Source organism: Tenrec ecaudatus, chromosome 4 (genome assembly GCF_050624435.1).
Source record: "Tenrec ecaudatus isolate mTenEca1 chromosome 4, mTenEca1.hap1, whole genome shotgun sequence".
Lineage (NCBI taxonomy): Eukaryota > Metazoa > Chordata > Mammalia > Afrosoricida > Tenrecidae > Tenrec > Tenrec ecaudatus.
In genome coordinates, this window is record NC_134533.1 from 3,981,330 (window position 1) to 3,999,161 (window position 17,832).

Sequence of the window (17,832 nt, forward strand, 5' to 3'; positions counted from 1 at the left end):
GCCGACTCATAGCGACCCTGTTAGACAGGCTAGAACTGCCCCCTTTGAGTTTCTGAGACTGTAGCTCTTTACAAGAGTAGAAAACCCCGTCTTCCTCCTGAGGAGCGGCTGGGGGTTTTGAACTGCCGGCCTTGTGGATCACAGCTCCAGGTGGAAGCACTGTCCCACCGGGCTCCTTCCCTTCCTCGCATTGGGGGTGTTCACAAAGGGCTGTGGAGACCAGAGCCCCACCCTATCAGTTAAAAGAAACCCTCGACATTCCAAGACAAAGCCTGGGCCAGGGAGCACTGGCCTTAAGGTTCAGCTCAGCACCCCAAGTGCTACCATCAGGGGGGCTGGCTCCTGGGACCAGGAAAGCAGCATCCAGAGATGAACCTCTGGCCCAGTCCTCCCACCGACTCCCAGACTCGGGCCCAGTGTGAGTCTACCAGAGCAGCCTGAGCCCATGCCACTGCCCAGGGCTGCTCAGGGAAGCCCCCCTGGCATTGGGATGGGTCCCAGGCAGCCCCTCCCCAGGTCCATGAAGTCTCACTGTTGAGAGGAACCGTTGCCGTCCCCAGCCAGACCCCCAGTGTGTGTGGTCCAGCCCCTGACCACCATCACCTTCCTGAAGGTCACAGCCCCTCAGGCCCACTGCCTCATGAAGCCATTGGCCATCGGGGAGACCAGCATGGATTCAGAGCTCACTGTGCCCAAGCGGGCACTGCACCAATGCCACCCAGTCCCGCCCATCCCATCCCCCCCTCCTCCACCCCAGGAGCTCCTGCAGTGTTCAGCCCCCCCTTGACCATAAAGGGGACTTCAAAGGCCCAGTCTACACCCATGGGGGGTGGAGGTTAGCCAAGAGTGGAGGGCCACCTCTCTGACCAACAGTGGAATCTGGGAGTGTCGATTCAAGATTCAAATCTCACCCTGGTTCTTGCCACTCCCCAAGGGAACAAGAGGTAGCTTCAGGGGCAGGGGGTGGCAGGAAGACCTGAGGACCCATTGCCTGTGGGGGGTCCATGGCCTGGAGGGTCTAGCATGTGGAGGACACCTGGGGGGCACTCTCTACCCGCCTCAGCCTGCAGCCCTGCCTCTCCACTCCCCACACAGTGGGGTGGGTCTTGTGTCCAATGCCCAGGCTCCCCCCCCCCACTCCCGACAGGCCCCTCACTGGGCCATCTCAACTCCCAGAGAAGCGAGTGGCATTCCTCAAACTGGGAAAGGGAAGTGGGCCTCTGGCATGTCAGGGGGTTCCCAAGAGTTCACTTCTGGGCCCCAAAGTCCCTCCATTGAGAGCTGTGATGGGGAGGTAACGTGTCCTCAGGGACCAAGCTGTGTGTCCTGCAGCCTGCAAGGCCTTGGGCCTGGGGTGGGATGGAGGGGTGGGGTTGGATGGCAGAAGGGGCAGGGGACTTCTGGTCCTGCGAGACCCCTAACTGAGACGATAGAGCCATATTCCAGTTGGAGAGGGGGTGGGGTCTGTGGGACAGGGAGGGAATTAAACCCAGAGGCCAGCCCGTGGATCCCTCCTAGTTCAGGCGACCCAGGCTTTTCCTCTTGGGGAAGCCCTGACAGACACACACACACACACACACCCTGCTCACTCAAGGCAAGGGGCCCCACTCCCACAGAAAAAAAAGGGAAAAGTTGAATTCAAGTCTGGAGGGGATATGGGGTGAGGGGACCCCTGCCCTGGACGCTGAGACTATACAGCCTTGTGTGACCCTGCTGGCCCTGTGCTGAAGGACATGAGCTCCTTCCTGGCTTGGCCACACAGCTCTGGTGCCCTTGGGAACCTCAAACAGTCCTGGGGGCTGCAAACCACGCCCTCTCGACAGGGGCCTAGGGCCTGGCATCTGGGTTGGTGGCATGTTCTCAGGCTAGAGGAGGCATGGATTGTTGGAGTTAGTGTGTCCGTAAAAGGGGGGATTGTCCTGGACTGCCCCACCACTACTGGGGTGTCGGTGAGATGGCAGTGGGGAGGTCAGAGAACTCAGCTCAAGGACACTTGCTTGCTGTCTGTCCCTCTCTGGGTCACTCGTGCTGAAGTGGACCTGGAGTCCAGGGCCTCCGTGGCTTGGACTGGGATGGCAGGCCTCCTCTGTCACCCCCTTCCCTGGTGTGACAAGCCCCCCCTGCCCCCACCCCACTCACACACCCCGGACGATCTCTGAGCACTCAGATGACCTGAGTCTCCCACCAGCAGCCTAGGCTTCCCAGGAAGTGACGATGGGGCCCCGTGCGTCCCCTGGCTGCTGGTGGTTTTGTGCGAGCGGTGGTTCTCCACATCATCAGAATCCCATTTAGTCTCCGAGTTGCCTCCCCTCTAACTGCGAGGACTGGTCTTGCTAGGCCCCCTCACCAGAGGGGCCCGAGGTCCGGGTCTTTGTGGCTGGAGGTGACCCTCCTCCTGGCTCCTGGCCTAACAAACAGAAGCTGCAGTCCCGCAGCATTTTTCAAGCTGTCCTTGCTAGGAACCGGGAGCCCTGGCGGTGTCGTGGGTACGGATGGGGCTGGGAGCCACAGGGACCTCAGTTTGAAAGAACCATCCGCCCCTTGGGAGACTCTGGGACTTTCTGTCCTCCCCAACCCGAGCCCACATGGGGCGTTCTGCCCTGTTCAGCAGGGTCGCGGTGAGTCCGCACCGGCTCCGCGCCTGTTTGGTCCACTGCACATGGCCTGGATGATACCGCAAGGGAACTGAGGGACAGCAGGCCAGGCTCCGGCTCCCGGGCAGCAGGTCCCAGAGGCAAATCTCACACAAGAGCACTGACCGGACTCCCAGTGGAAGGAAACTCTGGCCTGCCTCAGGTCCTGGTTCAGGAAGACACACATGTGGGTGGATGAGGGGCGTAATGCAAAGATGGGGCTGCTCACAGCCGAGGGCCGGGGTCAGGAGTTGCACCCTCAGCGCCACCACATCCCAGGCCACCTGCGTGATAATGGGAACATTCTGGGAGGGGACTCTGTACAGTCTCTCCCCAATTGTTCACCCCAAGCCCCTGAGGAGTGTGTGTGTGGGGGCGGGGGGAGGTATCTAGTGCTTACAAACAGATGTTTGGCTTTGAGTGACCACCAGGGGTCAGCACCCACCTGTGTGGCTAATGGCCCTTCAGCATCCCTGCCTGGTCAGGCCCATCTCCAAGCCTCATTTGCCCCCTCTGCAAAATGGGACTGAGCCCTCCTGGGCAGACAGCCCAGTGGGTGAAATGGGAGGAAGCAGGACTTCCACCAGATGCGTGGACCCTGAAGATCCTACAACTCTCATTTTCGGGGTGCTGGCCACATGCCTGAGACCCCAAGATCAACTCTGCTACCAGCTCCTCCAGTCATGTGAGGGTCCCTGGAGACCCGGGCAGACCTGAGGGAGGGTGGGAAGTAAGCCAGTCCTGCCGGGTCTGTTCATGGCCAAGTGACAGGCCTGTGGTGTCCAAAAGGACCCGGCCAGGGCCTTACCTCCATCACAGCCCCATATACCCCAGCGCTGCCACTCAGAGGCCAGGCCCCCCTCCCACACACACGGCCCTCTGAGAGCCCCCACTGCCCCTGAGAGCTGAAATACCCCGCAGTTGGCACCGGCTGGCCGGGGAAGGTAGGTGCCATGACAGCACGGAGAACCACAGTCAATGGAATGGGGGCCAGTTTGCTCTCTGAATGTCCCTCAATCACAAAGTTAAGAAGATAACAAATCCTGCAGTCCGGCTTGATGGCACCCCACTACATGGGGCCCTGACTTTAATGGCATCTCATTTGAAGGATGTTGCCCACGGCACCCCATTGTTTGGCACCTCCATCCTGAGTCCTCGAGGGTGGTCCAGGGCTCTGTGAGTGCAGGAGGAGAGTAGGGATGGACAAGGTGGGCTCCTGCCACGTCCCCTCAACCCCACCTGGGCAGGCCTCCCCAGTCACCTGTGGCATTGCCTCCTAGGTGCCACCTCTGCATGGTCAACACTATCCCAGAAGCTCTGAAAGGGTCAGCCCCAGGGGAATGAGTGGGTCTAGCAGTGTCCACCTGGTGGACCACTGGGCGAGATGCAGCTTCCAGATCTGGATCAAAGCTAAGCCCCTCCCTAGCTGGGGGGAACCCGTCTGTGCCCCCACTCCCATGGCTGCGCCTTGGCCTACAGCAAAGCCAAGGGCCACCTCGAGGGGCTCAACTTCTAAGAAGGGATGGAGCCAGAGGTATGCTCCAGCCTGTCAGCCAAGAGGCTCTGAGCCCCTCTGCACAGGGCAGTGAGCCAGGCCCCAGTGTGACCGAGGGTGGGCGGGGACGGGGACTGCGCAGAGAGACCTCACTACCAAGCTGTGTAGTGTGGGAGCTGGACCCAGGAGCGTGGGAGGTGACATCGTGCAGGGGAGGCCTGGGGGGAGGCGAGGGCTCAGATAAGGAACAGGTGTGCCCCCACCTGTGGGGTGGAGGGGAAGAGATAGGAGCATCCTTCCTGGCCCAAGAACCCCCAACATCCATAGTGTCGCCTGGAGGGATAAGCCAGGAGAGTGCAGGGGTCCCCGAGGCCCTGGGGGGAAGGAGTCGAGAGGAGAGAGAATGGAGGCCAGGGGAGCTGAGCCGGGGAGCTGGTGGGCACAGACGGGGCTGTGACTGGACAGAGGAGTTCACAGGGTGTGTGGGAGACCTTGGCCTTTAGACAGATGGGGAGCCTGGCGAGTGTCCTTTGGACAAAGACCAGCCTCTGGGAAAGGACATCTCAGAGGGGCCGTGGGAATGAAGGGGATGGCTAGACACTGTGGGCCCAGATGGCCAAGGACGGGACTCGACGGTGCCTGTACTCTCTGGGCCCCCCGACTGGGTGTCCATCACTGGCCAGACTCGGCACCTTCCTGCTGTGACTTCTGACCACCCCACGCCCTGCTGGCCGCTCAGTGAACAGCAGGCCAGCCGGCCTCCCTGGAGCCTCCTGGAAAGGAGCTAAGAGCCCAGCACCGGCCGTGCCCACCAGCCTACTCCTGGTTCAATGTCAACAGTGACCACCATCCAGAACTTCCCTGAAAGAAAGGCTACCAGGGCCAACTCTTCTCTGACCCACGGGGAGCCACCAGCCCACTGGACTTCACTGGGAGTCGTGTGTCCTTGTTTCTTGGGCCATGTGGGCCCTGGGGCTTGGTCTTCACCTTCTTACATGCCTTTGAAATGTAACAACCCCCACACCCCACCTGTGGGCTGAGCAGGCCGATGTCCAGACCCCTGAGTCTGGAGCCTGGGAAGTCGTTGGATTCCATGGAAAATGAGCGCACATTCCGATGCCAGCTCATGGGCAGGGTCCATCTGTGTGGGCTCTCTGACCAAGTACCTGGCATTTCAGGGTACCATCACACACCCCACTCTCTAAGGGCCATCTTATTTGGACACCCTCCCCACGTCAGGTTAGCGCCAGCCCTCATGGGCAGTCCCGTGTTGGGGCTCAGCCCCTGCGTCATGAAGAGAACTGCATAGAGACCTGGGCCTCAAGTAGAGGTGCCCAGAACCGTCCAGTGGGCAGGCTTGGAACTCAGGAACTTTGGGCTATGGAATGTTCTAGGTGATCTGTTTCTCTGGAGGGTGGACAAACTCAGTGCCCCTTGGGATATAGACAGCAGGCATCCTTGGGCAACCACCAGTCTTGTTTAAAACGCAGCCGCCCAGACTCACTAAGGGGTCTGGCCCTGTAGGTGTGGGGGAAGGAGCCTGTCCCCGAGCAGGGCCTAAGTGACCGATGTGGCCATTGGCTTCTATAAAGATTCACAACCCAGGGGCTGTCCTCTGTCCTCCGGGGTCCCCAGGGGTTGGATGGACTGGCTGCTGTGGGTGATGGGTGAGTCCAGTAGGCACAGGGTCGTCCCTGCATCCAAGCGACCCTAAGTACATCTGCGTCTGAACGCACATCTCAGAGACAGAGCCAGGCCGCTGGGCAGCTCTTGTAGGCCATCCTTTGTAAAGTTCAGGGTGCTTTTTAGGCCTCTGAGGTTTTCCTTTTGTCCATCTGTGACTTTTCCTGAGGCCCACTTGTCAGGAAGCCTCAGCCCTCTCCTTCCTCAGGACACCGAGACACACGCTGTGCTGAGGATCGCAGGCCTTCGACCAAGTCCAAACCGTTCAGAAAATAAACAAAACTCGCCAAAGAGAAAGACGGTCTCGGGGATGGTGGCAGGACACGGGATATGCCGCCTGTGTCACTCAGGCGCCGTTGTGTTGTGATGGTCTGTCTGTGTCACAGGAGAAGAGAGAGAGGGGCGAAGAGAACTGGGCCTGTCTCACCGCAGGAGTGGGCAGACTGCCCCTTTAGGAAGGGTTTACAGGAATAGATCATGGGGTCGCTCTGGGTCGGAACTGACACGCTGGCTCCCAGCAACATCTCTGTAAAAGTTAGTCTTGGAAACTCACGGGAGCAGCTCTGTCTTGGCCTTTCGGGTCACTGTGATGAGAAGCATCTCGATGCAGTGAGTCTGGTTTGTTATGAGTTAAAAACAGAGCTATCAGTTGCCATGCACAGCCCCCTTCAACACACAGACACACACATCTACACGGAAACGCAAATGCACATACAGACAGAGACACACACACACACTTACATGCACATAGACTCACACACAGACACAGATTCACACATGTAGTCACAGATTCACGCAGTCACATACACACAGTCACACACACAGACTTACACACACAGACAGATTCACACACAGAGACTTACATGCACATAGACTCACACACAGACACATTCACACATGCAGAGTCACATACACACAGTCACACACACACAGATTCACACACACACAGATTCACACACACACAGACACAAAGACACACAGACTCACACACACAAAGACTCACACACACAGAGTCACACACACAGACTTACATGCACACAGAGTCACACACACACAGACACAAAGACACACAGAGTCACACACACAGACTTACATGCACTAGACTCACAGACATACAGATTCACTCACACACACAGACACAAAGACTCACACACATCACACAGACACAGTCACACAGACACACACATCTACACAGAAATTCACATACAGAGAGACTCACACACACACAGACTCACACACACACAGACACAAAGACTCACACAGTCACACACACAGACTTACATGCACATAGACTCACACACACACACACACAGACTCACACACACAGTCACACACACAGACTTACATGCACATAGACTCACACACAGACACAAAGACTCACACACATCACACACAGTCACACAGACACACACACAGACGTACATGCACAAAGACACAGATTCACGCACACAGACACATACACACACAGACTTACATGCACGTAGACTCACACACAGACACACGCAGAGTCACACACACACAGTCACACACAAACACAGACACATCCGGATCGCAACTGCAGTGGCTCCCTGAAGAGCCTGGCTGCCTCGTGAGGAAGCTGTGTCTCTGTGCTGCTGGTGGTCCCCTCCCATCCGTGTCCGGGTCACCCCTCCTGGTGTGGGGCCAGGGCCCACGGAGCCTGCGTGCGTGGACAGCGGGTGGCCGCCCTCCCCACCTGGTGCTACCTGAGCCTGCTTGCTTTGCAGACAAGCCCGAGGAGATCGTGCCCTCCTCCAAGCTGTCTCGGGCGGCGGAGAACGTGGCTGTGGAGTCCAGGGTGGCCACCATCAAGCAGCGGCCCACCAGCCGGTGCTTCCCCTCGGTCTCCGACCTGAACGTGAGTGAGCAGCTCTGGTGTGGAGGCGGCTGGCCTTGGCCCCCATGCCCTGCAGACAGGGGCCTACACCCAGTGGCCTCGGCTCCATCTGCAGAGGAGAGGGTCTGTGCAAGCATAGGGGGCTGGGGGAGCTTCATTTCCAGGGGGAGGAGGAAGTACTGGGCTCAGGTGCAGGGAGGGCACCTGGGAAGAGACCCAGACCCTGAACCGGCCTCCATCCCGGACCCCCAGCCCCTCATCTGTGCATCCATCACTCACTGGATGCTGTTGCCCATCTCTGTCCACTGTCATGCCCCTGCTGTAGGGAAGGGTGGCCCAAGGGGGCGTGGCTGCAGGGACAGTGGCTGATGCAGGGCCTGGGGATGACCTCACTCTCAAACCAAGACTGGCACATCCCAGGTGACCCGCTGCTGGTCAAGGACTACCCGAGTCTCTGGTTCTGTCCCAGTATGGACATCGAGGGTCATGGTTACAATGAGAGGGACCGCTGTCTCTGCTTAGTCTGTGTGTGGACACCAGGGGTCATGGTGACGGTGTAGGGGGTGGGACAGCCTGGGCACTGCCCCCACCCTCTGCCTCAGGCCGTGTGTGGACACCGGGCACCTGACTGACCATGTTCACTCTGTTTCAGTCCGTGTATGAGCGCCAGAGTATTGCAGTCATGACGCCCACGGTTCCCGGGAGCCCGAAGGGCCCGCTGCTGGGCCTGCCTCGAGGCACAATGCGAAGGCAGAAGTCCATTGGTAAGAAGTCTGGACCTTCCTGAATATGCTGGCCCTTGGCTTTGAACAGAGCAAGCCCTATCCCCATGGGAGGGATCCCCCCAGGCCTCCTCCCCAGTGGCCACCTGGGGCCTGGACCCTGACATCCACCTGGCTCAGCGCCCAACAGGGGACAGCCACTGGCCGCCACCACGGGGCAGTCATGCAATTCCTGAGCAGCTTAAAGCTTGTTCCCCACTATGTACACCAAATCTGGCGGGGAGTGGGGGCTCTAACGGGGCGGCCACGCACTTGTGAAAATGCCATTCCTTTGGTGGAGATGAGGGTAAGTCCAAAGGTCTTGCTACTAGGTTCCAGCTCACTCATGCAGAGGTTGATTCCAAGCAGAAGGTGTTTAAACCCGCCTCTGCAGGCAGGCCTGGTGGCACAGCTGGGCTGCCAACGGCAGGGTCCAAGGTTCACACCCAACAGCGGCTCTGAGGGAGAAAGACGAGGCTGTCTTCTCCCATGAAGACATTAAAGCCCCAGAAACACAGGGTCGCTGCAGGGAGGAAAGACGGCAGCAGGGGGCTTGGGCTGAGACAGGTGCTCTCAGGCACACACCTGTCCGTGTCTTGTTAAGGTGCCTTCCCAAAGCAAGGTCCATCCAATCAGAATAGGGGCCTCTGTGGGGGTCTGCCAGGCCAGCCAAGTGCCAGGCAGCAGTGAGGTCAGTTCTGGAGCTGCTGGAACCCCAAAGGAGACTTGCGCGGGCGGGGCTTATTAGGAAAGAGGGAGGCGTAGGGACATCAATCAGGGTCCTGACAAGGGGAAGGCCTGAGGGGAAGACTGGGGGATTCCTCCCCGCCTCCAACCTGACAGCATGCCTTCCCTGAGCTGGCCCCAGCACACTTCTGTCCCCCAAAGTCAAAGAGATCGAGGAGGGTGCCCTCACTGCCATCACCTGCAGAGCCCAGAATTCTCAGGGGACAGGGGCCCGGGCAGGGACAGGGGGATGGGACATCACCTTCAGAAGCCCACAGATGCAGGCCACTGGTTCCCAAAGTGGGAAGTGGAGCAGGCCCGGGAGGGCTGAGACAGCAGATGCCTGGTGACGAAGGCAGAGCACAAACGTTTGTCATGGCCAGCGGGGACACTGAGCTGTTTTGTTTTCTGGAAAGGAGGTGTAAGCCAACTAAGTGTGGGGGCCTGTGGCCTAGCTGTGGGGGGATCGGTGCTGAGACCACAGCTTCCTGTGTTGGCATGTTTGTTGAGTAATGGTTTCTACATGTCGGTAGCAAGACTTTTTAGCCAACCCTCATAGGGCAGGAAGAAAGGGGGTAAGGGGCAGATTGGGAGGGGGGCGGGCAACAGTCCAGGCCACCCTGCCCTGTGCAGACCTCGCCGTGTTCCCCAGCCCCATGGCACAGCCACGTTTCACGGGGTGAGCAGAGGAGGTGCGCTTCTCAGGGCTGCCTGGGTCCAGTTCTCAAACACACACACTAGTGGGGTCCTACGTGGTTTCTCACCGCTGTGACTTCCTGCGAGCCGGGCCACAGACCCCCACTTCTTTCCCCACTTGGGAAGAGACAGGCTTTGCCCTATCCTCGTCAAGTCCCCTGACGCCGCTGCCACCTGGACCCGGGTTGGGGGCCTGGGGTGGGGTGAGGGGGGCCTCTGGCTCAGCCTTGGTCTGCCCCCAGGGGAAGAAGCACCCCGCTCTGAAACAGTCCTGCGGGGCCAGCCGCCAGGGGCAGGCTCACCGGCTGCAGGCAGTAAGTAGGCCCCCCGGGGCTGCCCGGCCTCAGCGTCCACCTGTGCCCCCCCACCTGCCTGGGCCCCCAAGGGCCCGGCCACCCCGGGTGGCGTCTGTGGCACGTGCGGGACTGACTGGCTTGCTCACCAATTAATCATGGTCCGTTTCCTCCCACCAGACAGCAGACTCTTTCTCTCAGGTCAGTGCCTCCCCCTGCGGTCTGGACTCTGGCCCTGAATGTGGCCACGTGACTCCATAGGGTGTATCCGTAAATTCGCACTCCTTGGGACAGGCCCCCGGCCGGCCGCCTGCCTCACTGCCGCAGCGCAAGGCCTGGCCCACAAGCTTTTGGCAACCCAAATTGCGCCCCACCCACCCCGGCACTGTCCCCCTGAAGGAGTGTGTAGAATTTGGAATACCCTTGTTGGATGGAGATGCTGAGAGGGGGAATCACTGTCCTTTTGTCATGGGTGGTTCTGACGCGACATGAGCCCCCTCCCCCCTGTGGGCCCTGCATGCCCCCCCCTTGCAACCCTGGACCCCGTGTCTGTGGACGTGTGTGTCTGCCCGCCTCCTCCCAGCATGCATTGTGCTCTCACCTTTACATCTCTGTGGGAGGGAGGAGCAGATGCAGGCGCCCAGCAGGGGAGTCTGGGGGGCTCTCTGGGGCCCAGGACTGGTGCCCAGTCTGCAGACCTCGGCTCTCATCACGCCATGTGGTGGGGGTGGCTTCCCCACCCAGGGACCGGAGGAGTGTCTGTTCAGGGCCCAGCACCCCAGGGTGGCATCTTTGACTACAGGAGGAGCTGATGCCCACTCAAGGGGACCCTTTCTCCAAGCCACCCCCTCACGCTGTCCTGCTGGGGGCCCCAGGGTGCCAGACTTGCTGTGGCTCTTGAGGAGACAGTGGCCCATGAGGCCAGCATCCCCTCGCACACCCTCAGGTGACATGGGACAGTAGCACAGCCCCCAGCTGCTCTGCACCATCAAATGCAGGCCCCTTCACCTTCGCAAGGGCCCTGGAGACACTATGTGTTAGGCATTGCATGCCGACCACCAGGTCTGCCGTTCAAACCCACCAGCTGCTCCCCGGGAGAACCAGGAGGCCGTCTGCCCCCACAAAGCATCACAGCCTTGGAAACCCACAGGCAGGGGCAGCTCTGTGCCGCGCAGTCTGGGAGGGTCACTGCGAATCCCAGGCAACCTCAGCCCTCAGGCCCCCAGCCCTCACCACTTCCAGATGGGCAGTGGGCCACAGCAAGGAGACCCCACAGATGCCCACCCTGAGGCCCAGACAAGGCTCCCACCTCAGCCCAGGCCCCAACACCCACAGACCAGGGTCAGGGTTTTCCACCCAGGCAAAGGTCCAGACACCCACCCTGACCACCCCTGTGTCTCCCTCCTGTCCGGTTCCCCTCCCCCGCTCCTCCCCTCACCGCTGCCCCTGCATTGTGGCTTGGCTGTGCTGAGTATCATTGTCCAAGGGCGGTGTTGGCGCGGAGGGAAAGGGGTGCCTGCCCTTGGGGGACCCGGGTGGCAGCGTGGAGGTCAGCACCGACCTGGCGTTGTGTGCGTGTGTGCGTGTGTCTGTTCGCAGGGATAACCGAGGAGGAGCGGCAGTTCCTGGCGCCCCCGATGCTCAAGTTCACCAGGAGTCTGTCCATGCCCGACACCTCGGAGGACATCCCCCCGCCGCCCCAGTCGGTGCCCCCATCCCCACCCCCACCCTCCCCCACCGCCTACAACTGCCCCAAGTCCCCGACGCCGGTGCGCGTCCACGGCCCCACCAAGCCCGCCTTCAACCAGAACCCCGCAGCCAAGGTCTCGGCGGCCAGCCGCTCCGACACGGTGGCCACCACCCTGCGGGAGAAAGGCCTGTACTACCGCAGGGAGCTGGATCGATACTCCCTGGACTCGGAAGACCTGTACAATCGGAGCGCCGCCGCTGCCGCCCAGGTCCACCTTCGCGGCAAACGGGGCCAGATGCCCGAAAACCCGTACTCGGAGGTGGGCCGACTGGCCCACAAGGCCGTGTACGTACCAGCCAAGCCCGCGCGGCGCAAGGGGGTGCTGGTGAAGCAGCCCAACGTGGAGGACAGCCCGGAGAAGACTTGTTCCATCCCCATCCCCACCATCATTGTCAAGGAGCCGTCCACCAGCAGCAGCGGCAAGAGCAGCCAGGGCAGCAGCGTGGAGGCCGACCCCCAGGGCGCCGAGCAGCCCGGCCAACTGCGGCCGGACGACAGTCTTGGTGTCAGCAGCCCCTTCGCGGCCGCTATCGCTGGCGCCGTGCGCGACCGAGAGAAGCGGCTGGAAGCCCGCAGAAACTCCCCAGCCTTCCTCTCTACCGACCTGGGCGACGAGGACGTGGGGCTGGGACTGCCCAAGGCCGCGGAGGAGGAGGAGGAGGAGGAGGAAGAGGAGGAGGAGGGTGATGGCGGCCACGGGAAGGACGGCGAAGAGGCCCTGCCATCACCCGTGTCGGGGCCTGGGGAGCGGCCCGAGAACCACTTCGGGGGCGAGGGGGATGCCCAGGATGAGGCCGGGCGCCTGCCCAATCCCACGTCCAAAGCCAAAGGGCCGGAGAGCGGGGCCGAGACGTACGTCCACCCACTGACCGGGAGGCTGCTGGACCCCAGTTCCCCGCTGGCCCTGGCGCTGTCCGCCCGGGATCGGGCCATGAAGGAGTCCCAGCAGGGGCCCAAGGGGGAGGCCCCCAAGGCCGACCTCAACAAGCCCCTGTTCATCGACACCAAGATGCGCTCCGCGGCCGAGGCCCCGTTCCCGGCCGCGCCCCGGCCGAGCGCCAGGGGCCCGCTGCGCCGGCAGGAGACGGAGAACAAGTACGAGGCAGCAGGGGTGGCAGGGGCTGGGGGCCGGGAGCCCAGGGGTGACGAAAAGCACAGGCTCATCCCTATCCTGGACGCGTCGCAGCAGAGGGCGGCCGGCCTGCTCATGGTCCACACCGTCGACGCCGCCCAGGCAGACGGCTCCCTGGAGGAGGAGGACCCACAGGCGCTGCAGGAGGAGACGCCGCCGACAACCCCAGGGGGGCTGCCCGGTGTCTCCGCAACCGAAGGTGCTTTACAGCCCCCCGCTGCCGCCCCCGAGCTGGCCGCCGCGCCGGGGGGCAGAGCCATGGTGGCGGCCGGCTCTGTGGAGGAGCCGGTGGTCCTGCCTTTCCACATCCCGCCCCCACCGCTGGCCTCTGTGGACCTGGACGAGGACTTCATCTTCACAGAGCCGCTGCCCCCGCCCCTGGAATTTGCCAATAGTTTTGATATCCCCGACTCGGACCTCGCCCAGCCCAAAAGGCACGACGCCCCCCAAGCTCCCCCGCCCAACTCCGGCCAGCCAGCCCACGCAGCCACACAGGGAGCCAGGAAGCCGGCCGGGCTCTCCAACTGCCTGCCCACCCCTTTTGTGCCGCCCCCGGAGAGCTTTGACGCTGTCACGGACTCGGGCATCGAGGAGGTGGACAGCCGTAGCAGCAGTGACCACCACCTGGAGACGACCAGCACCGTGTCCACCGTGTCCAGCATCTCCACCCTGTCCTCGGAGGGCGGCGAGAACGCGGACACCTGCACCGTCTACGCGGACGGGCAGGCCTTTGTAGTCGACAAGCCCCCCGTGCCCCCGAAGCCCAAGGTGAAGCTCCTCCTCCCCAAGAGCAATGCCCTGCACCACGACGCCCTGGTGGAGGAGGAGGCTGACTGCTTCCTGCTGCCCCCACCGGCCCCGCCGCCCCCGCCCGGCGGTGCCCAGCCCGCCATGGCCAAGCTGGTGCAGCCAAGGACCTCCAAGCTGTGGGGCGACACCCCTGAGGTCAAGAGCCCCATTCTCTCGGGCCCCAAGGCCAACGTCATTAGCGAACTGAACTCAATCCTACAGCAAATGAACCGAGAGAAATCAGCCAAACCCAGGGACACCCTGGACTCACCCATGGGAAGCAAGCCTGCCAGTCTGGCAACCAGGTAAGTGCCCAGGTGGGCGTGCACGCCCCTGGCTCCACATCCAGGCCTGCCAGTCTCGTCGGGGATGGCAGGTCCCCATGGGTCCCCTCTGGGAGCAGCCCACGCCCACCACTGAGAGGGCCGACCCTAAGGCCCTCGGGGCTGGCTGCGCCAAACGCCACAGTCCCGCACTTCTCTGCATCTCAGCAAGGACTCCTGAGGACCCACGTTCGCTCCAGCCCTCCCACCTCACTTCCAGAGCAGCTCTGCCCCCCCTCCCATGACCCCCAGCCAAGCTGGCCCACCAAGAGGGCCATTGTCACTCCCTCGGACCTCGCCACAGAGCAGGTCAGGGTGAGTCTGTGCTCATGGCTGGATCGCAGGCTGGTCGTCCTGCCTGTGGATGGACTGAACCTCAGACTGCTGGGTGAGCAGCTGAATGTGCTGACCACCGGTGCTCCCCGGGAGAGCCGTGGAAAGCCTCAATGGAGCTCTGAGCTGGTCACAGAAGTGTAGCCGTGTGTGTGTGTGTGTGTGTGTGTGTGTGTGTGTGTGTCTCGGGGTGGGCTCAGCAGGTGGGTGTGAACGTCTGGTGGAGATTCAGAAAGCAGGGGGTGTGAGAGGGAGGCAGGTGGGCGTGAAAGTCTGGGTGGGGGCCGGTGAGCAAGGTTAAATGAGGGTGGGGGCTGTGATGGCGTGAGTCTGGGCAGGCACGGGGTGAGCAAGTAAATATTGAACTCCTGGCAGGTGCCTGGTGAGCAGGTGGGCGGGAGTGTCTATGTGGGGCTGGGATGTGTGTGTGCTCTGGACCTCCCTGCCCATAACTGGCTGGCTATTCAGTTGGCGGTGGGGGGGGGGGGGGACCAGCCCCCACAATCAAATGGGTCCAAGGGGTGGTTGTGTCATTGAGGGGTAAAATTAAAGAGACATCAGACAAGCTAGGACAGGCAAAGGCTCACCTCCGGGACCGCCATGGCTTCAGGAGCCAGCCCGGAGCAGAGAGAGAAAATATATTTCCAACACTCTAGGGAGCATGAAAGTACCCTTAGTTACAGGTAACCACATGCATAGCAAAGTGGGCTGTACCCTAACCCCAAAGGTCCCTGAGTTCATTGGAGGAGTGACCTAAGACGGTGCTGGGGCAGGTCAGGGGGCGTGGCTGTCCTCAGAGCCTAGGGAGCAAGAGCACGCGTCTGCTCCTACAGTTAAAGCTGCCGCTAGGGCTTGTCAGGGGCAACTTTAAAGTGGCTCTACTATGGGAGGACATAGTGGGGAGCAACGTTAATTATGAGAATGTGATTGGGACTCACCTCGCGCTCACAGGGTGAAGGCCTCCCTCCACCCCAGACGCCCGGCCTGCCAGGCTCCTTAATATGTGAGCATAAGGGATTCTTCCGTGTACACTCTCTCCCCCGTCTCTGCTCCCCACAGGTGTGGCGACAGCAGTGAGTTCAGCTTGGGCCCGGCCCCTCAGATCAGGCCGCCACAACCCGGGCAAGCAGGCCTCACAGGGATCCACTTCCTTTCCCCCAGAACCAGCGTTCACGTGAGGGATCATGTGGGGTCTGAGTTCTTTCCCGGAGCCAAGCAGGGAGTTGTGTCTAATCCAGAAGGGGCAGAGGGAGCCCAGCTGACCTCTAGACTGTCCACCCTACAATCCGTTCTCTCCACGGCGCTCCCCTCCAAACCCATCACCACCAGGTCAAGCCCAACTCGTGGGGAGCCTGTGGGATGGAACAGGACAGGACAGGACCGCCCATAGGGTTTCCAAGGCTGTTGGTCTTTACAGGGGCAGCTGCCCATCGTTCACTCTCGCAAGGAGCAGCTGGTGTGTTTGAACCACCCACCTTCTGATTATCAGCTGCTGCCCCAGCACAAGGGTCATTTCACTGCCGTCTCCCCTGTGGGAGTCTGCTGGGGCTTCATCGGTTTCACAAGGGAAGGCCTTTCTTCACAGCCCTGCCATGAACCCCATCCGTCTGTCATTGGGGCCCCGATCTCTGCTGTGGTCAAAGGGCTGGCTCCACAGCTCTGTGGTGGGTTTGGGGTCATGAAGCGAGAGGCCTCTGCTCAGTACTGCTCTGCTCGTGCCGGCACCTTCCTCCCTTTCCATGTGAAGTTGGCGGCTTGTCTCTGTGTTTCCAAAATGGACGCTGGGGGAATCGCCTGATGTTGGCTGGCGCGGTGGACATTTCAGTGTTTTCTTCCTACCCGTGAGCACGGTACAGGCTACCCTTTATGTCGGTCTCTTGTGCTCTGTGTCGTGGTTGTTTGCTGTGTGTTTGCTTGTGTAGTCCTGTCTTGCCTTTTTCTTTAGACAAGTCTGCCCGTTCCAGGGTCTGTCTCCTTTGGGGGGGGGGGGGGCATGCCTCCTTTCTGGGGCCGGAGAAGCTCCAGCAGTGTTAACTGAGAGAGGCGGCACAGAGCACGTCTGTCGGCTTCCTGTTCGCCAGGGGATTGCTCTCGGCTCATCCCCACCAACTGAGACGTTGGCCGCTGGCTGTGCGTCCGTGATCGTGGAGTCCCTCACACACATGAAAGGTCCCTATCACCACCCCCAGGAGATGAAAGTGGATCTTCAGTGGCCCAGAAGGAGAAGCTAAGACTCTGAGATAACAGGCGACTGGCCAGAAGGCAGGGGACCCGAGCCTGAAGCAGCAATCTGCAGAGCTGGGCATCTGCCTTCTGCCCCCTCACTTCAACCGTACCATTCAGATTGGGACCAAAAATCAAGTCACTCTGGGACTAGAGTGTAATGCTCTGTCGGTGGTCTTCAGTGTCCCTGGGCATGCCGACCTGACGGTCCTGGGACCTCATCCCTGCTGCTGCTTCTGAGCAGCCCCACATTATGGTGAGGTCCCAGGCTGTGAGTCGAGACCCCACTACCCAGTCTGCATCATCCCTGTGACCGGTTACGATTCGAGATGGCTCCATCCATCCCCCAGCTTGGACCCCACCTCCTGGGGAGCTCTCAAGAGAGGGAGCTCCCATACGACAAGCCTCACTCAGGCAGGCCTGCCCAAGGGGGTTCCTCCACGAGGAGCCCAGGCAGGGGCTGGGGTCTCCAGGCAGACATCCTGCAGGCGCCTGCTACGTGTTTGGAAGAGGGCCGTCTCAGCATGAGCACCTTTGTGATTGACAACCTGACCCACACAGACTGAGACTATTTGCCGATAACAAGCATGTGTCCGCAGACACCAGGCAGCCTTTGCCAAGCACCACTGGGGCAAGCCTGCGGTGCCCTCCACATGCCAATGAGCAAACTGCCAGCAGAGAGGGGGAAACGACGTGACCGGGGATCCTCAGCAGGAAGGGGCAGAGCGGGTGTCCACCCAGGAGCACAGGGGACCTAAGAAGGCGAGGCAGGCATCTCATGGGGCGTTGCACAGCTGAGACCCCGAAGCCAGCTCTCCTGAGCTGAGCGAAGGACCTGGCTCTTAGGTGGCCCAGCAGCTGATAATGAGCAAGGACAGTCACGAGGGGCCACCGGGCTCTAGGGATGGTGTCCCTCCGGCTCTTCTCTGTGTACAGTCAAGGGTGCACTTAGCCCTTTGGCCCTGGGGCAAGATGAAGGCCAGTCACTTCAGGCGGTCGGCAAGGCTGTGCCAACCAACCTAACAGCTCCACCATAGCCAATACGTCCAACAAAGCTCCACCAGCGAAATGGCTGGGGGACGACAGCTGTGGCCACAGCCAGAGGGACAGGGTTGAGTCTGTGTGACACTCACCTGCAGG

At 61.0% G+C, this 17,832-nt stretch overlaps 1 protein-coding gene across 8 annotated transcripts in view; it reads left to right on the forward strand.

Moving 5' to 3' along the window:
* The window catches only part of SHANK2 (SH3 and multiple ankyrin repeat domains 2), a 395,141-nt gene that overhangs the window by 370,449 nt on the left and 6,860 nt on the right, over positions 1 to 17,832 (forward strand). For 3 of the 8 annotated variants that reach the window (XM_075547968.1, XM_075547972.1, XM_075547973.1), the window contains 4 exons: positions 7,557 to 7,687; positions 8,319 to 8,430; positions 10,323 to 10,343; positions 11,742 to 14,118. In XM_075547968.1, the coding sequence (XP_075404083.1) occupies positions 7,557 to 7,687; positions 8,319 to 8,430; positions 10,323 to 10,343; positions 11,742 to 14,118 (2,641 nt within the window). The remainder of the gene's footprint in view (positions 1 to 7,556; positions 7,688 to 8,318; positions 8,431 to 10,322; positions 10,344 to 11,741; positions 14,119 to 17,832) is intronic. The other 5 variants (XM_075547967.1, XM_075547969.1, XM_075547971.1 and 2 more) reach the window with 2 other exon arrangements.